At 42.8% G+C, this 25869-nt stretch overlaps 1 protein-coding gene and 1 long non-coding RNA gene across 7 annotated transcripts in view; one reads left to right on the top strand and one right to left on the bottom strand.

The window, feature by feature from the left end:
• Positions 1 to 644: 644 nt before the first annotated feature.
• Positions 645 to 25869, top strand: part of LOC308460224 — a 132572-nt gene continuing 107347 nt past the window's right edge. Inside the window, exon 1 of the long non-coding RNA XR_013978501.1 lies at positions 645 to 1374. This is a non-coding gene — a long non-coding RNA (uncharacterized lncRNA). The remainder of the gene's footprint in view (positions 1375 to 25869) is intronic.
• The window catches only part of LOC308460159 (voltage-gated potassium channel KCNC1-like), a 49854-nt gene continuing 42364 nt past the window's right edge, over positions 18380 to 25869 (bottom strand). For 2 of the 6 annotated variants that reach the window (XR_013978493.1, XM_080976187.1), the window contains 2 exons: positions 23481 to 23523; positions 21812 to 21945 (listed from right to left, as the gene is read on the bottom strand). Coding sequence is in view for 3 of the 6 variants with exons in the window: in XM_080976187.1 (XP_080832313.1) it covers positions 23486 to 23523 (38 nt within the window). In the remaining 3 variants the exon portion in view is untranslated. Of the gene's footprint in view, positions 18496 to 21811; positions 21946 to 23480; positions 23524 to 25869 lie in introns of those variants that run through there. The other 4 variants (XR_013978492.1, XM_080976189.1, XM_080976188.1 and 1 more) reach the window with 4 other exon arrangements.

The raw sequence follows: 25869 nt of genomic DNA, 5'->3' as shown, positions 1-25869 counted from the left end.
CTACTGTCACAAGAACTTTTGGCTAGTACATGTCACTTACCCTCCTCCCTAAATCTGCCATGTAAGAAGTTTAAATATCCCACTAGTTGATTTACCTATTTCCTTTTACTTTCTTGCCACCCCCCTTTTTAAGAGGTCACATACTCTTGATCCCCTGCAAAGGAATGTCTATCTTCCACAGCAACGAGGTGTGGGGACTGATGTAGTGCCATAGGTGCTGGGTCTATTGTTTTATTTAGCACTTAATAGCAGGTGCTTCCCACTCCCACCCCAGCCTCCGATCTGGAAAGACCTTAAGATTTCAAAGCAAAGGGCAGGCAAGGGGACACTTCCTGTAGTCTGCAATCCTCTTCCAGGTCAGACACCACAACCACCTGCCATCTGTTGCAGGCACTATATGTGTTAATCTTCTTCCTCTGCTGATTAGGGAAGAATCCCCTAGATGGTGCTGGTATTCTAGGGTGGTGTTTACCTATTGTGCTGCCATCTTGTCTTCTCTGGCCAACAGAGGAACAAAGAGGAAATAGTACAGGTTTCACCATCAAGCCAGCTTTCCTTCTTCCGTGTCCCTCCCTCCAACCCTCTTTCCACCTGTGAATAATAGTCTGGATGCAGGTTGTTGGTTTTTTTTTTTGAAAGTTTTAAATGAAAAGGAAATAATTTTATTACATGCTGTAACCTCGGCATGTCAGCTCATGCAGACAGTATAATGTCCCAGAGACCAAAGACCAGGGGACGATAAGGGTTGGGGGGGAGGATGGAGTGTTGGTGGGGAAGCAGAGTGGATGAAATGTAAAATGAGAGAAGAAATAAAAAGATCACTGTGAATGGGAAAAAGGTGATATGCACCTCCCTCTCTATCGCCATCAAGGGGAGATGCAAAGGGATGGGAGGCAGGGCCAGGTCTTAACAGAGTTTTCAGCGGAACACAGGCCCAAACCCTCATCCAGGAGTCCCTTGTAGCACCAGAGTTGAATGTTAATGGAAGGATGCAAGGGTGGGTGGTAGTGAGCAACCAAAACCAGTCTGGCCCAGTTGCTCCTTCTAGGTTCAACAGGCCTGGATTTCGCTGGTTAATCCCTCCCTCTCTTGGGCAAATTGCAGTACAAGACAAATGAGGCATCAGGGTGCATGTGAAGAAGTTAATGAAGGAGGACTAGAGAGGTGAAAAATGGGTGGAAGGGAAAATGGACAAATGCTTAATGACGATGTTCACCAACAGAACCCATGAATAGATTATGACGGAGTGGATGCAAACCGTAGCCATGGTGCAAACTGGAGCCAGTATCACCAAGATCACGTACAAATCTGTTACGAGGATGGATCAGCCTTGGAGAATATGATGTGCACGACTTCATAAAGACAGAAGAATTGGTGAGTCACTTTAAGAACCCATGCGGCATGGATGGATAAAATATGGGAGATTGCCAGCAACTTAGGTCTCTGGCTTTCCTACATATTTTGGTGAAATTACTGATGAAATACATTCTGATTTAATGTGATGTTTGAGCTGGATTGACTTGGGGGGAGAAATGTGAAAGAAACTAGAAAGGTGGATGGGAAAATATGTGGGCCATGGACAATTGGCTGGGTAAATTGATGGAAGGGTATATGTTGGACTGGATGAGCAGAAAGAGAAAATAGGGGCTTGCTGGCTGTGACTGAGAAGGAATAGCTAGAATGATAAGGGATAGTTGAGTCTAAGCCACAATGGAAGGAGAAAAGGGCATAGGTGAGAAGGATGAAAGGGGCTTTGTCAAACTGGCTGGCTTTGGAGAGAGGGTGATGTGATGCAATTGATGCCCCGTGCTGTCCTGTCGCCACAAGGCAGAGTGTGAGAGTGCATTGCTGTGTACAGAGAGCCTCTCCCTTATTGGGACAGGCTGGCAATGGGGGCTGGTTTATTGCTTTCTGTATGAGATTGACCTGGCGGTAGCTCTTCCACAAGGGAGAGCATGTGTGCGATGGAGGGAGCAGCATAAAAGTCTCTGAAAGAGGAGCAACGTTGCCTCCTTGTATTGCAGTCCAAAATGGCTGCCTTTCTGTCCCCGTAGCCCAGCCCAGCAATGGGAAAACTCAATGGCCCACAAGAAACAGCTGCAAAGTGTGGGACTGATGCGGTTGTGGTGATGTGGTGCACATGTCCGGCTAGATGGTTTGCATATTGTGGGGTCCTGCTACTCTCTGACTGTGGGTGTACAGGTATATATATGCTTTCTTTATATCTGTGTTGAGAGTGGGCATTATCAACACCTGCCTCCCCAGGGGACCCCGAGAACTGGAGTTTTATGTGGGGGGCTAAGGATCTCTAACAAAGAAGTCTCGGCACCCTCACCAAACTACGGTTCCCAGAATTCGTTGGAGGTTGCCATGACATCTGAATCTTTGTTATAACTGATTTAAAAAAATTATAGTGTGGATATGCCCTGAGAATGTGAGTCAGAATTATGTGGGCAAGTGTGAGCGCCATCAGCCCATGCTTTGCATAGATGTGCTGGTTTGTGCGTAAATGCATGGGCTACACACTTCTGTGTGTTGCCCAGTGTGTGAATACTGAGTGTGGATTACCCAGTCATGAATGTTTCTTCAAGTATATCCCTAGGGGACACATCTGTATTACAACCTAAACCAGTAATAAATAGGTTTAATGGCCATGGCTTCTTCCATGGACCTCAGAGAACTGTACTTTGAAGAGGCTACTAATTTTTTATTTCTGTTAAGAGAGCTTTGGCCTCTTCTTACTCTACTCAGCTGACAGTGTGGGAAGCCATGACAGAGAAACCAGTTTATGCAGGTCATCTAGACAATACATTTATTACACTGCAAATGCAAATTAGTTGCTTCTTTAAAAAAACCCCTTTCCTTCAACAAGTGATTTTTTAACAGCAGCTAAGTAAGTTGGATTTCCAAATTTTCAGTTGGCACTGGTAATTATGGACATAAATGTTATTGCTTGCTAGGGTGGGCCCTTATATGTTGTCCAAAACAGAGGACAAAAGGGGTATGTATAGGTTTGTTTAAATTTAAAACTGCTACTTTAGATATATAGATGCAAATTTAGAAATAATTACTATAACTTAAATCTAAATACAACATATCTCACCAAAATTAGGAAGACCATGACCCATGTGCCTGCTGAGTTTTCTGTCCAGGTGTTAAAAATTGACCAGCCACTTCAAGGCCCTTGCTGCTTTCCTTATTAGGATTTTTAAAAAGCTTTGAACTAGGACTAGACATCCCTCCAAATAGAGGAATATTTTCTGTAAAGTCTGACATGTGGCCACCCTGCTGCCTGCCAGTTGCTGATCAAGCTATTGTTTAGGGCACAGCTAGAGAGAATAGTTGAAAAAGCTGGAAACCCTATTGAGAAGGTCAAACTGTGAACATTCAACACATCAAAAAGTATCAACCCGGGAATCTTGGGAGCAGCTATAATAGCAGTTAAATTCGTTTGGGCTGCTTTATATAACATATAGGGACCCTCCAGATGGTTGTTTTTATTGTGGGTATGTTCTGCAACATGTTCTTGACACAATAGTGCATTAGTGGTAGGTTTATTCTGCTTTAGTTTGCTCTGCAATGCTTCCCCAATGTTACCACATTATTGCTGGCCAAAAGGGCAATCATGCAACAAAGCTGGGACAAAAATAAACCAGAACGCTTGGGGTATAGAAAGCTATGGGATTTCAGGAGGAAGTTACAAGCTATGCACTGCTTGAAATGAAGCAGTGTGACTGCACACAAAATCTTTGTCGGGACAAACAATACTGAAAGCGGGATCACGTGTGACTGCCTTAATAGCATCAGGGGCACAAATTGTCATGAATGAGCAATAAAAAGAATTTCTGGAGGGGCCCTATGTGCTGATAGCTTTGGTGAGACACGATGTGTATGCAAACCACTTTTGTTTTCTGATGGTGTGCACATCTTTTGGAATGTATGTTTATTTGGAGAAATGGTTGTGTGGAAGTTATTACCTATGCTTATGTGCTCACTGCCAATGTGATTGTTGCCTTTCTGAAAAACAGGGGATGCTTTCTCACATGGGTCTCTAGTACTGTTTTTTTTGGTGTGTGTGTGTGTGTGTGTGTGTGTGTGAGTGAGAGAGAGAGAGAGAGATTATCCATGCAAACTGCAACTGTACTCTTTTATTATTACCCCTGTGTGCGCAAGTATGTATGCGTGTGCAGAAACTTTGCCCTATGCTTGTGTACGTCTGTGTGCATATGTATATACACAGACAGACACAATTTCTGTGCACACACAGGATTGCAAACTCTTGATGCATTTTGCCAGAAGTTGTTCTGTGGGATCCCCTGGAGCATGTGCATAGATGGGGCTGTGCACATTCAGCTCTTAAAAGCAGAACGAGAAACCCTACCAATTTGCTATTTGGCATGGAAGGGTAAGTGAATCCATGCTCCCCCTCCAAAGCAGTCAATCATTGGGATGTTAGCTTTTTAAAAAAGGTTCTCCTACCAGATCCAAGGACAGAACTGCACGTGGAACACTTAGTTGCACATGCAGGTGCCCATCTAGCTAGGAATACTTATATGTGGAACAGTCTGTTTCCTTCCACAGATACCAGTGCCCAGAGCTGGGCAGAGGCAAGTCACCAGTTCCTCACTTGTGGGTTTTTTTTTCTAAGCCTGTGTTCTTGTCTTGTCTTTTCATCTTCAAGTCCTTTGAAAGGCAAGTTGGGGTGCGGGGAGGGAGTGGAAAGAGAATATACTTTGCTTATTTCGTTGGAACCGAGAATGGTTTGGATGTGAATGGAATGAATGAGCAAAATTTAAATTCTTAGAAATAATTTCCTGTCAAGAGGACAATAAGGAGGCTGTGTGACCTAGCAAAACAATAACAAAGAATCTTATTCTTGTGACACCTTAAAGACAACAGTTTATTGCAGCAGGAACTTGTACAGGCGACCGCCCTGTTTAATTAGAAAGCATCCATCACAATAAATTTGTTAGCTCTTATCTACACCAAAGACAGAAACTAGTTTAATAATCTTCCCCTCTGTCTTGGGAAATTGTAGTAATGAAAGTACAAGAGTCGGGTGGAATAGTCTCACCAAGCTAAAATTTCTTGGGATTCTTTTGGGGGAAGCCCATGACAGTTAATCGGGATTACTGAAACTAAAGACATGAATTTATAGTGAACTTATATTGAGTTTTTAAGGTGCCACAACAAGACTCTTGGTTGGTTTGGTTTTGCTGCAACAGTCTAATAGGGCTGCTCCTCTAGAATGAAGGAAGAATGAGGCTGTGCGGGAGGTGGAGAAGCATGAAGAAATAAAGAATGAAACAAAGACAGAAGGGATAAGGGGTTCGGCACATTAATACAAGTGTGTATGTTGTCCCCATTGACCCTCCAGTCCCACCAAATGCCTCCCAACACTTAACAGTTCAACATTCATTTGAGAATTCAAAACATTTTGGCACATGAATTGCATGTGAAGGAAGGAAATACCACGGGGTGTCGGGTAGAATAAAGACCCTGGCATTTCTGTTGTGTGTGTCAGAGAAATGTTCATCTCCCCCACATTTACAATTCTCTCTTGAACTGTTTGAAATTTTCCTGTCCAATTTCTTTTTGGAATGATCAAAGAAATGTTGTTGGTTGTTTTTTTTTTAAACACTGAAATTCCTGAAAACTTAATGTTCAGGATTTAAAAATTTTTTTCAGGTCTAGTTTATTTATTTTGGTCACCTATAATGACAAAGTAGTAAAAAATAATTTCAAGTTTCAAGGCATTAAAATATAGCATTCCATATTAAAGTTTCAGTTTTGGGATTGAGCGTAAATAAAGTTTTTTGTTGTTTTTTTAAAGTCAAATTGCACATTTTCAGAGAGTGAAAAGTTTTGGGTGACTAAAAAAAATTATAAAAGTTTGTTTGTTTTGTTCCTCTTGAGCAACTGACATGATTTAATATTTTTGCTCAGTGTGAGCAGAAAAAAGATCACTCACATTTGGGAGAAGAACGCTTTGAAAACCACAAAGAAATCTTTCTCTTACATATTATTATTTTTGGCAAAATAATACTCTTCCTTCACCCCCTACATTTTCAGTGGTCCTCTCTCCCTCGATTGGCCCCGTGGGAAATCCTTATGCCTCCAGTACAGGACTTTTAAAAATGTTGCTGTGGCAACTGGAAGAGGGAAAAAGAGGGATTTGTGAAAAAATAGCATCACTTTCTAAATTTTATTATTATAATTATTATATTACATCTGCTTGAAAAAATAGCTCTGTGTCCCTCCCCCACCATCCCTGAGCCCACCCCTCCTTCCCCTCTTTTGGCACCATCCTCTGCCAAACATAATCAACCTTCCCCCCAATAAGCCACACCCCCACCAACATGGGGCAAAACCACATTTCCACTCCCCCCGCCCACACCCAACCTGAGTCTGAAATCACCCGTCTTTCCTCCATGTCTCACCCTTGCTCCCAATTTAATCCAGCATTGGGGAAAAGCAGTGCTGAAAGGTAGGAGCCCCCCTCAAGCACCTGCTGTCTACTCTCCCCTCCCCTTCCAAGGCCTCAATCACCCCTACCATTTGCAAGAGAATAGGGCACTCTGTCCCCTGTACCTCCAGAATGAATCAGGGTTTTATCCATGTATATTTCCCCCCCTCCCACCACCCACCTTGGGGATGCACCTAGATGCAGGTATCCAGCTTAGCAAAGGTAAGGAGAGATTGTCTTGTAGCAGACACACCCAGACAGTTGCACAGGCACACAGACGCAGGGCATAGTTTGGCAGAGCTAAAGGATGTTGAATAAAAACAGCCCACCTTTGATCAGAACTGTTTCCAGCTACTGGGTGAACTTAATAGATCAAATTGGATAGATGTAGTCTAGTCTGCCATTGAAGACTTGAAAGACTACTTTCCTTCTAAAGAGTGACATAAATACAAATTACTCCTACACTAATGGCTAAAAGATCAAATGGACTATTCCACTAATGCCCATATTCAATCAAATGCAGAGATTTGCATGAGAAATTTCAGTCATCATTCATGGTCAGTTTTATGCTTCGTCGCTACAAGACCTGCTTCTAACTACCACCCGTAGGACAAGGCAGTCAGCACATTCTGGCACATAGATAAATACCAATATGTTGTCAATTATTTATTTTACTATTTTCACAATCATGGGGTGAAGGAACCATTTGGATTTTCTGCTTCAGACACAAAGTCCTGGGCTGTTTCTACCTTATGACCATACAGTGGAAATTCTTGCACACTCTTAGTGGGTAACTGTTAGCATCCATCTTTAGGCCAATAACACACAAACCTAGAACCTAGAACCACCTCACAACCACCACATGCACTCCCTGGGGACATTTACTCACATTCACATTAGTGCTTGAGCCTGTTCACCTTGAGCTGGAGATCTGGCCTTGGGATTCACTCCTCTCCTATAATGCTCTAGCTGGAAGGGTGTTGGTTTTTTTCTACTGCAGGTACTAGTTGAAGCGAATAATTCCTCTGAACATGTACAGGGTGCCTTTCCCTTGCCAGTTCATCATCCAAAGCTCCCATACTTCTGACTAGGACTTTGAAATAAAACATGTGGAGGGCAGAGGATGATTCTCAGAGAGCTTTAGCGCTTCACTTCTCTGTTAACATATGAAGTCTTCCTTAGGCCTTTAGACTGTGTCTCTCCTGTTTGTTTGGCTACACAGTGCTTGAATTACAGGGAGGCTGGGGGCCTGGCTCCTTACCTTTTACAATAACTGTGGGGCATGTTTTGGCTAAAGTTAAGTCAGTGAGTGGGGCTCATAGATTTCATGAAGGACACCCTCTCCCTACAAGCACTCTCACCTTGATACACATTGTACCAACCTACAGATTTGTCATGCAAGCTTTCTAAAATAAGCTCCTAAAAAAAGATGTGCCAGGGCACAAGCCTTCTCAAAAGCCTCACCCTCTGACTCAGAAGCTCCCAGATTATTGGAGATGGATTGTAGTTAGTAGTGAAGGGAAGGCACTCCGTGCATCCTCAGAGGTGTTACTGATTTTTGTGTTCCAAAGCTGTGCTCTGGAAAGTTTCTGAGCTCTGGCCAAAAGAAGCCCTGCGGGCAAGCATACACAAAGAACGCTCAGCAAACAACTACCACAAGCGCATTTTCTGTACCCAGTTAAACACATGGGTATGCAGGTGAAATACTGATGTAAGACACCATTAACCCCATAGTCTTTGTTGAGCTGGACATTTTCAGTTATGGGCTGCATGCTACCCTAAGCAGATGCCAGATGGTTCCTTCACAACTCGGCCCCCACTAGGCTGCTCTTCATCAATACTCTTCTATACAACATCTCAGTCTGGCTTGGATGAAAACCAAAACAAATCAGATTTTTTTTTTATAATAGTAGAAGCTTGTTCAAAACCCATGACATTCTTCAAATTTTAAAATTTCCAACCCTCCATATTTATGAATATTTTATGTGCAAGTTTATAAAACAACATTCTTCATCTCTTCTTGCACACTGAAAATAAAACACAACATGTCTCAAGTTAAAAAATTATTTCTTAAATCATAACTTATTCCCCACCCTGAAAATCTCAGGGGAGGTGTAAACACCTTAAACTTGCTTGAATTTGATTGTTTTGTTCTGCTTTGGAGAAGGGGGGGGGGTCAGAAATGTCAAAAATTTGAAAAATTGCATACACGTTTTGGTTTTTGAAGCAAAAATGAGAGCTGGTAGCATTCTGCATGTGGAAAATATCAATGCCAACTAGCATTTCCCCATATTTCTTACAAAAAGGGGTCACATTTTATTTTTTATTAATTTCCCCCGTGTCCTGGAATATATATTTTATAGTAAAAAACCACATTCTTTCTTCATTTTTTTGGCAACTCAAATGCATGAATCATTTTTTCCCTAAAAATGCAGGGGTTGTTTTTTTGGCAACTCAACTATGGGCTCATCCACACTTCTGCTTGTCTTCTGCTGCCCAGAAAGGTGCTCAAACTGAGTGCTAAAGATCAAGCACTAGGCCTGGGTTTCCCCAGGGGAAAGCAGTGGGGCAAACAGAAGTCTGGATGAGCCCTGTATTGCACAAAATGAATTTAGAAACCAAAATTATTTAAATTGAAAAGAAATCAAGGTATTTTGAAGCTGCAAAAAACATATTTCTATTGCCATGTGTCAAATGCTTTCTAAAGAAATACTAAAAAAGAGAAAACGATTCTACTAAAATTAACATACTGAATGTGAGAGCAACATTGATGTTGCTGTTACAATTTTTTTCATAGAAAAATTATGTTTCTTCATCTGGGCAGGGAAGAAACTACCCCAAAAGGAGAACATACAAATAAAGTGACAATATTACTAGGTGGGGTCTGTGGTACTTTTGGGTAGAGATGCTGTTATAACATTATCTCAGTCTCTGCATTCAGAACCAATTTGCAAAACACATGTGGTACAGCTCTAATGGGACTCCACCATTTCAGGATGCAGGATAGCTTGTACTACTTCAGAATGCTTGACTGGTATAAATAAAACAAAATAAAAATTATCCACAGAAAGCTAGCATGTTGCTGATTCTAGGCTTGTCTTCTCCTTGACATGTTAGTTTTCTACAGATACACAATTTTTAAAATTGGGGAGCATTCAAACTGGCAAACCAACTCCACAAAACAAAAAAATTCCTTCCAGTAGCACCTTAAAGACCAACTAAGTTAGTTCTTGGTATGAGCTTTCGTGTGCAAGCACACTTCTTCAGATACACTGAAACAGAAGTTGCCAGATCCTTCTATATAGTGAGAAGGTGGGGAGGGGTATAACCGAGAACTAACTTAGTTGGTCTTTAAGGTGCTACTGGAAGGAATTTTTTTGTTTTGACTATGGCAGACCAACACGGCTACCTATCTGTAACTGCAACTCCACAAAGTTTACTATCAACAAATAAATATTAGCGGTCATGTTCATGCATAGTCATGTAAGCCATCTACAGACTGAAAAAGCAAAGAACCTATTTCAATCCAGTTTGCACAAATTTCCTCCCCCACTGCTCACCTGGAGACAATTGTACTCATCCCAGATGAATCAGTGGCTGTTTATGAGCCTATGCAAACTGTGACCCGCCCCCCTGAAAACCCCCCACTGTATTCTGAAGTGGTATAGTCCAGGAGAGCTGTACTTCATGAACATGAAGATCAGCTCCAACAAACCAGCCAAACCAAACCATACAAAGGAAGGAAACCAGTTACAACAAATGAAAATGTTGTGAAAGGAAATTGCCCATTAACCCTGATAGGTGAGTGGGAGGCAGGATTTAAAGTGCAGAAATGCAACACACACAGAAGTCCCAAGGCTAACCAGTCCCGTTCCTCTCCTACATATATAACTTTTAAAGTGGTGGTGGGGAGTCATTTCTAGAAAATCTATAGTTACCATGATGTATAAAGGCGGCCGTCTGCTGCAGGAGCACCTGCAGGTTAGAATGCACACTGGCTTGTTGTTTGTTAGTTATGTTTTAGGGTATCAATATTGTAGAGTGGCACAGGGCACCACATCAAAGGGGAGCAGACTTGTATAGCAGGGTCTGAAGTATGTTTACTTAGAAATCTCATTGTGTTTAATGGGCCCTACTCCCTAGTAAGAATCCACAGGATTGCGGCCTTAGTCAACACACCCCTTCCCTCAAATGCCTCCCCACCCCATTATCTCAGTTACACACCTGGACATTTATTAAATCAACTTAATATGGGACTCTGTGTGTCCTTTAAAGGGAAATCTTGGTCAATATGACCAACTTAACAAACTGCCCCCCATTGTCCCAGCCCGGATGTGGGTAGGAGGAAAATGCACCGCAAAGGGAATTTTATTTTAGACAGGAGCTTGCATTAATTAACCCCTCTCCCAAATTTGCCAGAGGAGAGGGGCTCCCAATCACTCTCCTGAATCTAGCCAGCTATTTATTTTTTATTTATTTTTGCATAGGAATCGTTGCATAAAGAGCTTCCACTATCTGGGGAGGGGGGGGGTTACAGGTTGAGGTTAGATAGGATTCTTGGGGAGGAGTGGGATGTATGTGCCTCCACAGAAGCAGGGGAAATGTTTGCATAGTATGTGAGATGGGTAGGTTTCCAAATAGGGAGTGGTAGCTCTTAAGAAAATGGGGGGGGGGGGAATAATCAGAGTGAAATAGTTAATCACACACAACCCTACAGGCCAATATGTGTACTTTCAATAACACTGGGTTTTACTATTCTGCATTAAAGAACAAACTGCATTAAAGAATACAGGCCACAAAGTCCTCAAGTTCAGAGGTTAGGATTCAGTAGGGCTGCCATACCTCTGGAATTTCTTGGACATAGTCGGTATTTGGCCATCGGAAACAGCGTCTGGGCAGAAATTGCTCAAATGTCAGGGAAAATCCAGATGTATGGCAACCCTTGTCAGAAATGTAGATTTTGGCAAATTTCCTTAAAAATAGCTCAACTTTTGTGTCCAGGTTTTCACTTTTTGAAATATGGCAACCCTAGGGTTCAGCTAACCAAGGTCCTGTTATTGGACTCAAGGGTCCTTTCTCAATAAGAATTAGATGAAAACAAAGAACAGGGGTCAGTAACTGGACATTTCTGGGTCAAGTCCAGCCCCCTGAAGGATGAACAGAGGCAACCTAAAGTCATAAAATGTGTAAAGAAAGTGGCATTGGTACTAACAGAACATGCTCACAGTCCACTTTTAAGGAATGTAAGCATTGGCCCAACACTCCTTATTCCCTTCCTAAAGTAGTCCTACCTAGTTGCTAACCAGGGTAGTAGAATTATGAGATTTGAAAGATCATTGAGGAAAATGGTCCTTTGAATTACTGCCTCTATGAACATCTGATGGGTAGTTCTCACAATGGTTGTAGCATTCTGGACTGCAGGGAATGGGACACATAATTGAATGGTCGTCTCTAAAATAATAATAATGCTGCACACAGATATGTAACTAGCATCAAGGACCTATATTGGTTAGAAGAACCCATTTCCTTGACATCTAATTTTCTATGCTATTGGATTTATTTATTTTGTTGTATGTGGCATTAATTCAAGGAAGCCCCAATTTGCAATCTTAACTGGTACAGCGCAGATACAGATTGACCACCTTGATGTAAACTAGGCCTTATATGTCACTGCTGGCATTTGCTAGTATCACGGCAGCATTCTACCGATGGAATGATTTCAATAGCATGTGATGCTGAGAAGCCAATCACATGCTGATGAAGATGAGAGAGCATAGTTAGCAAGATCAGGAGATGTTTACGCAAACTACAAAACACGGCTCTAATCCTGAAATACATTTAATAGGAATATAGCCCCACTGATTTCAACAGAACTTCCACTCTTAACTAGACCAAAGGAACAATTGTAACCTAAATTACCTATGAGGAAGTAAATAATCCCTAGGCTAGCACATAATGAACGTATTCGACACAACAAGACCCTAATATTAAGGACAACTAGAATCTCTATGAATACCATTAAAATCAGCTGACTAATGGATGTTATGCTGTGTTTTGTCATTTGCCCTGAAATCCTTTTGCAAACATAATAGATTATAAGAAACAAACTAAGAGTATGTATTTCAGGGTGCGTGTTAGAAACATGTAAACAATGTGTGGCAACGTTTTGGTTGCATCAGACAATGCTTTTATCCATCCTTCAACTGGGAAGGCTCTTTTAATTGACTTTGGGCTGGTTAAATTTATTCAGACTTGATACTGACCATTAAAGCTGTAATGGTTTGAGGACCAGTTAACTGAATTAGCACTTTCACCTATACAAACTCTGAGATTACCGTAATTTACAAAGGCCCTCCTGGTCAGTGAGACTGATTAGGTTGGTGGCATGAGGGTTAGTGCCTCTTTTGTTGAGGCCCCAATGCTTGTGGGATGCCTTCAAATGGGTTCCAAAGACCAATTTGCTTTAAGTTGTTTCCTTTTGACAGATATTGAGTACTGATGTTTTAAATTGGATTTATCTTGGCTAGAAATATTTTTAAATATTTTAAAGGTTAATATGCAAGGCTGTTTAAACAGACTTTGCTGCTTTATGGAATTTTGATATGTTTCTGACTTCAGTGATATATTGAGTTTTATAAATTAGTAGCTGCCTTAATAGAGGGCCCTAAAGGTGGTCTGGAAATCAAACACACACACATATAAGAAATAGCAGGTGCCCAATGGCCATTCTGAATTATGGGGCATACTGTTGGATGTGCAGCAGGTGGACACAATGAGAAAGGTCTTCTCTGCTGTAATACAAGGACTCTGGAGTGCACTCTTCCCAAGGAAAGACAGCTCAGCTCCATCTTTATTAGCCTCCAGATGGGCAGTGAAGACAGTTTTAGTTCAACAGGCTTTCGGTTTTTATACTGAAGTGTTTAAGCTGCTATTGTTGGGGTTATATTTCATATTATTGTTTTCTTATATTTTATTTACGGATGTTTTAACTATGTTAGCCTAAATTCAGATTATCTTTAGCTGGATTATCAAGGCTGAGATATTAAAACAAAACAAAACAAACTAAACATTCACCCCACAGACCGGAACTGGCTTAATATTCGTTCATAATCCCCAAGAAACCTAGGGACAATAGCACTGAGAGATGGAGGAAGATTTATAAGGATCTCTTAACACAGAATTTCCAATAACCTTACAATCAACTGCAATTTCCAGGAAAGAGTTTTTGTGCCTATGAGCTATGAGAGTTTAATTGGTATAAACTGATATAATTTGTCATAAATGCATTCCCATGTCCGATCTAGGTATGATAGCAAACAATGGCTTGTTGTTATGAGAGCAAGCCTGCACAAAGCTCAAGCTAGCACACCCAGTCCTCCCCTCTCTTCATTTTCTGCATGCACAAAAAGAAGATAAAAACTTCCACTTTTGAACTAGTTACAGTTCCCCATTATTTCCAAATTTGGGAATCTGTGATTTTGCCTAACAGGTAGTTAATAAACCAGGATTTTAAAGCATAGTTTGGTCCTGGGTTTTTTTAACTAACCACAGAACAAACCTGATTTTCCAAGTTCAGAATAATGGGGAACTGGTTCATTCACATGACTGTCATTGATTCTCAGGTTGGCTGACTTCCCACACCCTCAAATCAGTCCCAGAAGCCCCTTGGTTATATCTATAAGAGAGCTATTTTATGGGCATTAAAAAGAAGTTACTTTCACATGAGATAACTCCTTTGATCAATTTGGACTGTGAAAAAATGTTACAACTGGGTACAATGCAGACAAAAGTCTAATAAAATAGCCAGTGCTGACATTGGACAATCATATCTCTGCTAAATAAGCCAAGATGTACACAAGCATTTTGCCTCTGTTTTTGCACTGTTGGTGTGCCACAATAAGCCATGAAATTGTGAATCAACCACAATTTCCTACTTCATCTAAACTGGGAAACTATGGTCACCAGGCTTGGAACAAGCCATGATCTTAAACCATGGTTTGAAGGTGACTTAAGGTCCTGTCCTGTCCTGAACATGATAATGATAATGTCTTGGTTTGGTTCAAATGAAATGGAAAAATACAGTTAATAATTGAAGGCTTCCAAGTTTAACTACAATACTCTGAGAATGGAGGAAGGGGTTGCATGTGCAGACACAAGCCTCATTCATATTTTGATTTATCTGGCTGAGATATGATTGTCTGAATGAAGTCTTGTCTCCACTGTCCTTCTCTCAATGGACATGCTGTTGCCTTCTTCCGTTTCCTTTTAGCTTGTCTTATTGCTCCTCATTTAACACAAAGGTTTCTAAAGTCTTTATGGGTACAAATGTAGCTTTGGCAACAGCAGACCAAATGCTTTGAGTAATAAGCTTAAACTACAAAAAGCAGGCTACTTATACTGCTACAATGATGAGTAAGAGGAGATTTTGAACTTCTACTAGTTACGAGAACCAAAGTATAGAAGGCATAAGAGAAGAGTATTTGTCATTTTACCTCTTAAATGTGAATGGTAGGTAGCTTCTTCAACTGGTCAAGAACTGGTAACTGTTTACTATGGATAGCTTGACACAGACTATGGGTTAAGCACCCACTGTCTGAACTAAATGAGTTTGCTCCTGTCTGGTTAGCATAAGAGAAATGAACTACATGTTCTTTTAACATATCTTGCTCTTGAATTTTTACAGTGGTACTGTAACTTTTGTTAGCTGCCAGGGCATCCTGTTGGGAGAGATAGAAAGTTGGGACAGAAATATTTTAAATAAACAAATAAACATGTTTTATCAAATGTGTAGTGGTGGAAAGGGAAAGGTTTCTAAGCTCTCTGAGAGCTGATCACTTGGCCACCACAATGATATGCAGCTACTGGTGTTGATAAGTTTAATGACAACAAGGTATCTATGACCTTTAAGGTCAACATTTAATAGACCAGCTCTGTACTCCATAAGGCTAATCAGATGCTGATGAAGATGTGATGCATTTAGCACAGGCTTTACATGGAGTAAATAATGGTTAACGTATAAATCAGTTTGGCCAGTGCCTACCAGCTGCCATTTCATAACCACAAGATAGCTTGTTTTTGTGCAACTCTGGCTATCACACATCAGCCATCAAGGATATGAATGTCTTTACCCTGTGAATGCAAGGCCTGCCAACAAGAAGCAAGAGGATCAGCATTGAACTATGGGATACCAATCACTTCAGCTACGCATAATATTCGTTCCTAGAGAGCGACTTTTAAGACTGCTTATGGAACAAGCAACAAGGTTGAGGACAGAATCCTCCCCTATTAAGCTCACTTTCAGACCACACACAAAATATTTTGGCTGCCACAGGGGTCACCCTGCCTCCATCACTGGCTCAGTCAAGCTCCAGAACCACTTCCAAGTTGAGGAATTCTCTTTAAAAACTGTAAGGATACATCTTCCAACAGTTCATTCTTCGTTTCCTAAGCCTCTTACAAAACATAGTTTTACATTTTTCAAAAGTGCATTAATTGGAAAAACTGGAGCTGTGCAAATTTGCAAATCTTAACACACCTAAAAAAATATTCAGTCAAATTGGTCCTATACTTTTCAAACAAGCGGTGGTGCTTTGCTGTTTGTTTGTTTTTTCCTCTTTTACAACTGCTAATTGCTTGGGGAACCGGTTTTTAATGGTAGCTGAGGCACTGAAGATTCCCATCTTCCAGAACATCTACAAAGGGAACATACCACTCTGTATTATACCCCACTGACAAAATAGAATTCTTTCACCAAAATACATCAGCTACAGAGAATGCCTCTATGTATGGAGTTTGCAACACATCAGAGCATCTCTCACTTCCTGTTTTCAGCTTGGCCACCCTTCAAAACCACTGCTTTTTGCAGTCCTGCTGGGCCAACTCTCTGAACACTCACATAATAAATCCCCAGCCTTGCTGCGTCCTGTCTTTTCCTCTGGGGCTTACTTATATGAGTTGACAGTGTGCACAACATTCTCCTCCCTCTTGCATTGTTTCAGATTTATAAACATTTTCTTACAAACACGAGGCTTTTGAATTCTGCTCTGTGACAGAGAGCTCTCCTTGCCGCCATCAATAATCCCACACCCAGGGAAGGAAAAAGCCCTTTAGGATACACCAGGCTCCTACAATGTGTGGTGCCTCCAACCCCCTTGCGGGATGGGAACAGGTCAGGGGAGAGGGCACTGGCTAAATTTGGTGATTTTTATTGTTGCAGGGCATTGCAAGTCCAGAAGGAAAGTATACCTCTCTCTCTTGTTGTAGTTGTTCTTTTTTTGTGTTGTTGTTTTTTTCTTTTGTTTTTGCATATAACATTAAATATTGTCGCTTACAGTATCACATGCAAATACATGCTGGCTTGGAAAATGCAGATTCTAAATAGTTTAGCTCGGCGACACTATTCCTTAAGCTTTTATTTTGTCTGTCTCAGCAGCATTGCTTTGAAAAATAATATGTCCCGTACTCTGCTGCTAAATAATGTGTCCCCATATTCTGTTGCTCCAGGAGAAGCTTACAGGTGAAATATTTCCCCACACATGGTCGCCAACAAATGTTCTGATCCTGTTGTTCTATATATATATATATATCTGCTGAAAAATAGGTTTATTTTTGTTTTCCTGCATTTCATTTTTGTTGTTGTTGAGTCTTTATTTCTCCCCGCTCCTTTTTTTTTTTTTTGCAATCAGATCAAAGCGCCACTCCATCCCAGCTTCGGATGGAATCAGGAAAAAAATCACAGTGAAAGCACTCACCATAACAAGGAGTGCTCCATTACCGTTTTCTTTTCTGTGTGCGGAAAACGAAAAAAGGAACAGAAGAGAAGTGGGGCGGGGAGACGTGAAGGAAGAAGGCTGGGTCTCTTAAGCTTTCTCCTTCAGACCCAGTCAAATCCTGGAATTTCCTGCTCCCCAACCACATTCTGGTTTCCATGCCTGCCCTCAGCTCCTTCATCTGTAGGAACTTGAGTGTTCTTGGAATATCTACATCATAGGAAAGTCATTATCATGCATCAGGCAGAAGGGAGCACTTGACCTTATTGCTTGTGATTGATGGAAGATCCATGCACAAAAGAGAACAATTCCAAGGAAAGATAATAGAAGGCCAAAGGCAGATGGGTGGGGTGGCCTTCTCCAGGGAGACGGTGGAGTGTCCATGTGTTCAAAGAATCAGAATTGCTCAGTAAGTAAGGAAGAAGAGAGAGAGAAAGAGACAGAGAGAGAGAAAGACTGGGTGGATATCTAAAGTGTGGATAGTTTTGACACTTGGAAATATGTTTTATGGAGATTGGTAGACTGAAAACAGATTACAGTGTTAGAGAGAGAGAGAGAGAGAGAGAGAGAAGTCCAAGGAAGTTTGTCACTAAGCTCTATGGCTCATTGCAGTCCTGAGTAAGATGATGAAAAGGGGAAGAGCACTAAAGGGAGAGAAATAAAGCGCAAAGCCAGGGCCAGAGAAAAATCGTGCACTCTAGTGAGGTTGAAGAGGGGGAGAAATGCAGGCAACCCAGAGAGGAGGGCCAGAGCCCCTTTCCTGCAGTGTCCATCTCTCAGTGACCTCCTCCTCTTCGGAGTATTTGGATTTTCTGAGCAAGCCAGCCCCCCGCATTCACCCTCCCGCCGGTAAATTATTTAAGCCCCACTCTTGATCCATAGCCACGGGAACAGAAGGCTTCAGGCCTCGGGATTCTCATGGACACTCCAGAAAGTGCAAACTTTAGTGCAACATCACCTGTGAGATGCCTCCTGTGTTTTACTTGTTCCAATGCATTTGACCGCCTTTGTTTTCTTTTTCCTTTTTTTTTTGGCATTACCTTATTTTTTTTCTTTTTCTTCTCTATATATTTTTTTAAAAAATAAACGAACATACAAGCTAACCCCAAGCATCCCTGGTGCGTCTCTATAGGATGGAAGGGATGGGCGAGCGGGGACGTCGGACGGAACCAGGCGAGCCGAAAGGAGTGGGCGCCGGAGACAGGCGCAGTCCAGCAATGCTGTTCAGGCTGTGGGACTTCTCATAGCCTGTTGGAAGCGCTGTGGGGAAAGGAGAGAAGTGAAAGGGGTGAACGGGGGAAGAGGAACACAGGTCAAGTTAAGGCCCTGACTCTCTCACAGTAGGGACTCTGGCACTAGCAACCATAGCAGCATGCTAGAGGAGGGAGCTGCCCTCTGCTACACTTCATATGCCTGATATACTAGATTCTTGGTCCTCTTAGCTCAGCACTGGCCACATCTGGAGATTTGTTGATGGCTTCATACATTCAATGAAGCTGTGGCTGCGCACTGTGGCCTGGTGCTTCTCCTTCGACCTTTCCTTCATGCCCTGGGATTTGGCAAAGATTTTGCTTTTACCAAAAGTTCCCTGTTAGGTCTGAAGCAAGGAACTCTAGTCTTGATGCTGATTAACAAACCAAGATAATTTTGGCTGAGCAGATCCCAGCTTGTTAAATGACATTAAGCCAAATTTATGAAGGTTTATGGAGCCACTGGCTGATGTTCAAACATAGCCACTGTCTTACTCTAATTGCCATTAGTTCTCCAAGGTTTCAGGCCGAAGTCTTTATCAGACTTGCCACCTGAAAATTAAAGGAATTGAATCTGGGATGTTCTGCACACAATGCTTGTGCTCTATCACTGAACTATAACCCTTCCCCAGTGCTGCTGCTCTAGATTGCTAGAGGGCAGGGTTGTAGCTATCAGCTCAGCAAGCTTCAGATGCCACATGCGGACAAAATATCCCAGAAAGCTGTGCAAAGCTGCCAACCCTGGTTTGGGTTCCTTGGGCTGTCAGTCAGCCTGTGCCTGCCTGTGTGTCATACCACCATTCTTGACCATCTCCCAAATCAATGTTACCTTCTACAACCAGTCTCAGGCTCGATCTTCCATGTTGAACTTGGAAACATTATCCCACAATTATAATTCTAAGCCAAAGCATTCCTTAACTGGAAGCTCTGTGGCCTCAGTCTTGAAGAGCATGAGCTGTTAGCTGAAACTGAACTTGCTGAGGGCCAAACGAGACGTGACCTTAAATGGATGCCTCTTTGCATTTAACATTCAGCCTTTAAAAACAAAACAAAACTCTTAGCATCAGCTGGAGGGAGCTGATCATGTTTAGAACCGCAGCAGCTGTGGAGGGAGGGGGAATCCTGCCTCTGAAACTGGGACTGTACCGCACTGTGAAGAAATCTCCCATTTGCCCCAGTTTCTTCTTCCTGCAAAGAGCAGCTTCAAAGGAACACTTTTTGTCAAGACCACAGCAAAGCAGGAAAAGGTTAAACTTTTCCGTAATAATTAGGGCTGCTGTCAAGGGTTGCCACTGTTGACTCTCAGAACCTCCTAGCCTGACTGCTCCTCCTCTCTGCTGTTGATGCAGCCTGTTCATCTACCTTATATGGGTGAGGAGAACCTCTACATGCCTCTGCAGTAACCTCTGCATGTTTTGCCCTTTCCCTCTGGAAAGTGCTGTGAATTGGGCACAGAGGGAGAGGCCAGGAAATAGGCAGTGGGAACAGTGGCAAGCAGAACAAAGTGGGCCTGTTTGGCTGATGGGAGCACTGAGAATGTCTTGCCCAAGGGACTGCTCCCCCCTCAAAAAAAACCCCTCCTGAAATTAGCATTGCCAATAATAATACTGGCTTGGCTTACATGATTGCCATTTAAAGATTGTGGTAGGTTTTTTGTAAACATAATTAGAAAAAAAAGTAGCAAATAGTCTTTCATATAAGCTGATCTTGTACTGTGGGGAACTGACTATATGCTTTTCATTCTCTGGAGAATCCTAGCCTGGCTTCCTGCTGCTCCACCCTATATCCTTTCCTACATCTCTCCTCTGTTTCCCTAGGAAGCAGAAATCCTCACTGCCCCCCATTACATGCTCACAGATAGGTTCCCCACAAAGCTAGGCATGCAACACAAGCAAAAACATGTACACCGTGCTTGCATTCCTCTTAAAACAGGCCAGGGGGACGAGATGCATGGGAATTGAGCCTGTTTTGAACTGTAACATAGTTGCTTAGCATATTATGTGTGGAAAGGGGACAGGTAAGTGCCCTCGTGGCATCCTATGTGGCACCTAGGGGCAGAAGGTGATCACTACATGTGGTGTGTTCAGTCACAGCAGCTTCCAAGGGAAGGGACTGCAGTTTACAGTGCAGACAACACACAGCTGGAGCCTCTCTAAGAAAAGCCTATATACACAAAAACAAATAAAGATATAAATAGATACTTACATGTCACTGATCTGCCATCGGAGTACATAATAAAGGACACCTCGGAGCTGAATAACATGTAATCACATATGTATGCATGGGTTTGGAGGTCACAACAGACTGCGTTATGTTGGTAGCATGAACTATGTATAAAATGTATGTGTTGGAACAATATGGTACTGGGTACGATGCAGACTGTGAACTAGAGCAGATATGTGTACGGATATTAATAGTATGCATTTAATCAGAATGTCTGATGGAGCAGTATGCAAAAATGACATCAACGGGGGTTGCATATTCTGCCCGTGGCCAAGCATGTATCACAGTGCAGCCTTCCCCAATCTGGTGCCTTCCAGATGCTGCTGGCCTACAACTCCCAATAGCTCAGCCAGCATGGCCAGTGGTGAAGCATGATGGGAAATGTAGTCCAACAGCATCTAGAGTGCACTGGGCTGTGGAAGCCTGTCGTAGGGTGTGTGGACCTGCTTATCAGAATGCACGTAGTATGTGTTGCTAGTGTGTTAACACATGAACCACAAATGCAAGCATGTACTGTGTACGTAGCACGGTTATAAACGGTGTGTATGCATATTTATGAATACGGTGAAACTTCATGTACCACGTTTACAGCACACTACCTGTGACCCTGTGTGTCTGTGGCATGTCAATATATGTGCTGTGCACTTCTGCAGCACACTGTATGTTGGAGTAGGATGTCTTAGAAACTATGCTGCATAACATGCACATGGAAAACATGCCACCACATACGCCTGTGGCATACTACATGCCATGTAATGTGTTATGTTATGCATGCATGCAGATAAGCAGTGTCTATACAGCATGCTCTGTTTACCAGACTAGCATGTTACTAGATGTTTAAAGTATGCAATACAGAGATGCCAGCCTTCTCTTCAGGGTATCACACTAAACCTACTGCAAAGCAAGGCCCAGTTTCTCTGCCCATGAAAGCCTTACAGTGAGGCTTACCTGCATGTGGAAGAGCTGCTCCACCATGGAGACAGCTGCATCTCAACACCACTACACAAAGGATCCCTGCATGAACAAGTGCTCCCAACTCAGCTCTGATCAGGGTGGAGAAAAAGGACCTTATTGCACAGTGTGATGCCCTGAGGATTCCCATCTGCCAGGCAGCCCACCCCAGGAGCAGAAGTGACAACACGCTGAGATTGGATTGAAAGCATTGAGCAGGGCTGACCTGCCTCCGGGGGGGGCGCTGGAGTTCACATGCCCAGCCAGTCTCAGGCGGTAATCAGAGCTGGAGACAGAGAAAGATACGGAGACCTGATCACACCGCGCTGAAAATGCTAAGCAGGACAGGTTGTGCAAGCGGCAAAGAGCAATGTTCACTTCCTTTGTGTGCATGAGAAAGGGGGTTAATTTTGCAAGGAACTGATGCACGCTTACTGATGCACACAACGGGAATGAGGAGGGGGAGAAAAACGGCATGTGCAAAAGTGCACATTCCTCACGCTGCCAGGTGCATTTTCAATGGCACAGGCAGCACTTGCATGAGAGTCAAATTTGCACATTCTGAGGATTGCTTCACAGATGTTTCCTACGTAGAAGTCACTTCTGTGAAACAAAACTTCAGAGACACGGAGCTTATCTCTTCTATTTGCACATGCAAGTCTTCATAACCATGTGCAACCCAGCAGCAAGTTGCACATTTAGCCCATTTTGCAAGAGCAGAAAAAGCTTCACCTGCAAACAGGTACAAATGCAGATGTGCAAACACTTTGATTGTGTTTGTCACATTTCCTTTCATTTGCTTATCCAGGTTTTGCATGTGCAGATGGAGAGCAGAGCTTCCCTGGCATGCAGCACTTTTTGAACGTGTTCACCAGGTGCCCAGTTTCACACTTACCTCTTCTGCACTTACACACACACACACTTAGATTTTACAACCACAACAAAGGTGCACCTTTATCTCCTTCACACTTTTAAATAGGATTTTGCACATAGGTTTCAATTCCATATGCATGGCACTCTGCACCAGGAAACAGGATAGTAGAGATTGTCTACAGATAGGGAGAGGAGTGCACCCACAGGATTTGAAATAGTGGCTTTTTGGCACCAGACCCATTGGACAGCAGTTTAGGAAGGGCCAAGGTGCTGGGGATGGGGGAGTGTGTAGCTAATCCTAGGAAACCTCAAGGGCAGGCAGAATTAGTCATTCACCTTGTCATCTGGGGTGAGTTAAGAACTGCATCCAAGCAACCATGCATACAACCTTCACCTAAATTGATGCCTTTGTTTCTTTAACACCACAGATGGATAACAAAAGGAGATTAGACAGGCAAACAACTAGGGTTGCCATATTTCAAACAGTGAACATCCGGTTGTTGTGCTTTATTTATTTATTTTTATTTTTGAATAATTTTCTTTTGGCAAATTCGCAAAAGAAAGTATGTTTTTGAGCTATTTTTAAGGAAAATCACCAAAAAACAACATTGTGCCAACACAGGTTGCCATACGTCCGGATTTTCCTGGACATATTTTTTTTTAGCAGATTATGCCCGGACACTGCTTCCAACTGCAGCATTCCGGATATGTCTGGGAAATTCCGGACGTATGGAGACCCTAGAATGGTCTTTTTCACAAGTCTGGTGTAAGAAGGCATTCTTTCTGATGCTCTCCTCCACTTTCCCACCCCACCCCCATGCATTGGACGCTGGGGTGAGGCTGCAAGAGGTGTCAGCCTCATCCAAACGGCTCCCTGTGAAAAATGGAATATATTCCCCCTGGGTGCAAAAAACAAGCAGGCTAAGGTGTGTGGAGCGAGTTACGTACCTGGCTCACGCGGTCGGGGCGTTACGAGAATACAGGGTGGACCCTACAAGACGTATGAAATGGGGCATTAATTGGAATCAAATATTGGTGCAGCCCATCTTTGGGGAGAACACGAGGGGAGCCCAGCATCTTAATAAATCCTTGTGCAGTTCAAATATACTTATCCTTTGTGCTAACCTATCCCTATTTCCTTTTATGCTTCTAGCCTTACACCAAATCAAGCCCACACTCCCATTTCATTCCCCCCATCCCCCTTCCTCACCATCCCTGCTGACTCCTCCAGCAACACCCATTTCTCAGTTTCATCTTCTGAGCATGATTATTTACTCTGTGTGTGTGTGTGTGCTGTGGAGTACAGCTCCTGCACTCATCCCCACCCTGTTGTGTCTCTATGGGCATCCTCAAATCCAGAGCTATGGGGCCCCCCAATCGTGTTCCCTTCTGTGGACAGGCGCAATATTTGCCCTGAAAATGAAAACAGATAATATGAAATAAGCCACAAGCACATGGGATACCGGGGTGGGTGGGTTGTAAAGACAGCTGAGTGCCTATAGTTATGAAAGGTGGGGAAAGGGGTAGAAATATAGAGCTCCCCCCTCAAAGCAAACAGAATTCAGAGCTGTTTCATGATGGGCCTGGTTTAGGGACCTCATCCCTACCTGAAACTTAAGCTGCAGTCCGGTACACACTTATACAGAATGTTCCCATTGAGTGGCGGGACTAAGAACACATAACTGCATATACTCGCATTCATATTTTCTTGCCTTGCCTTTCCCCTTTGTCCTTCTCACTGTCAAAATTGAGATTGTAAGCTCCTTGGGGTAGGGGCTCTTCGTTTTTTGTTTTTTTACTTTGTTAAGCTTGATTTGTGATTTTAAAAATAATAGACCTGGCTTGCCAGTAGTACATGTGAAAAGGATCTAGGGGTCTAGATGACTCTTGGAGTCCCTTCCAACTCTACAATACTATGACAGGGTCCGCCAACCTATCAGCATTTCATTGTAATGTACTTCTCATTAATAGTCTAGGACGACTGGTCAATGGCTGGCTGATCAACAGACGCTACTAGTCAGGAGAAGGCCACTAGATAGGAGAGGAATTTCTCTGGTCCTTTGAACAAGGTCACTTCTACACTACCTGTTTAATGAGCATTTATTCTGATTTGTTTTTTGAGAGATTAGATGCTATCAGCACATTCCCCCTGATTTGTTTGTGGGGAGAATAGATAGTGCTGTGTCAAGCAAGTGTTATCCCTAAGTTTCCAGTTTCTGTCACTTTCCGTTTTTGGGGGTGGGCGGGGTGGGGCAGCAGGTTGGTTGTACAAGACTTCCCAATCAACTATAATTGCACAGCCTGAATTTGCCAGTTTGTGACTGAATCCTACCCCAAAATGGTGAGAGTCTGGAAGCGCCCTGAGATACCTATCAGAACTTGGAGAAAGTAATGCTTTTTCTGGTGAACAGTGGGACTGCTGTTTGTGTGTATGTGTGTAAAAAGAGCGAGCGACCACAAAGTAGCAGTCCAGAAGGCTCAGAGCAAAGGGTTTTTATGTGGAGTTCATTGAAATGAGTGATGGAGCCTGGGGGTTGCCCAAGATGCTCTCTCCCTGTAGCAGTGCCTGCTCGCTTCCACTTATATTCTGCTGGTATATTTGTCAAACAAATATTACCAAGGCACTCTTAGTGAATCTCTACCAGTGCTTTCCTATCCAAAGGAAATTAAGCCCACTGGAGCTGCCTCCAGAATTTCTCACAGCTCAGTGAAGGGGGTGTTTTTTGTGCAACTGTATGCTAAATGCATTTCAGACATATGCAGGGCCTCTGGGGAACTGTGTGCAGTGTCTGTTCAAGGACAGGTTTCAGTTCATTCCAATCACCATGTCATTTTGGATTTTGAGAAAGGCAGGACTAAATAGCTTTGCACAAATCACACAGGCAGAGCCCTCCCTCCTTCCATGGAAATTTGAAGTAATACGGGTTTATAAATTGATGCATGGGGTGGAAAAAGTGGTTCAAGAGAAGTGGGGCTGGATCCAGGTTTTAGGGGCTGCCTGAGCAGGCTCTTCTTAATGCCTTCTAGTGCCTACCCTCACTTGAGAGTACTGCATTGCAGGGGGCTGGACTAGATGTCCCTCAGGGTCCCTTCCAACTCTACAGTTCTATGATTCTGTGATTTGTGCATGCATGTGAACAGGTTTGCCTGATGACAGTGGCTCGTTATGTCACCAACAGGTAAGCCCAAGAGCAGGCATAGGCAAACTCCGGCCCTCCAGATGTTTGGGACTACAATTCCCACCATCCCTAGCTAACAGGACCAGTGATCAGGGATTATGGGAATTGTAGTCCCAAACATCTGGAGGGCTGGAGTTTGCCTATGCCTGCCCAAGGGT

This window comes from Podarcis pityusensis (genome assembly GCF_964106645.2).
Source record: "Podarcis pityusensis genome assembly, chromosome: 13".
Lineage (NCBI taxonomy): Eukaryota > Metazoa > Chordata > Lepidosauria > Squamata > Lacertidae > Podarcis > Podarcis pityusensis.
The sequence above is the reverse complement of the archived record's forward strand: the minus strand, read 5'-3'. Positions and strand labels throughout refer to the sequence as shown.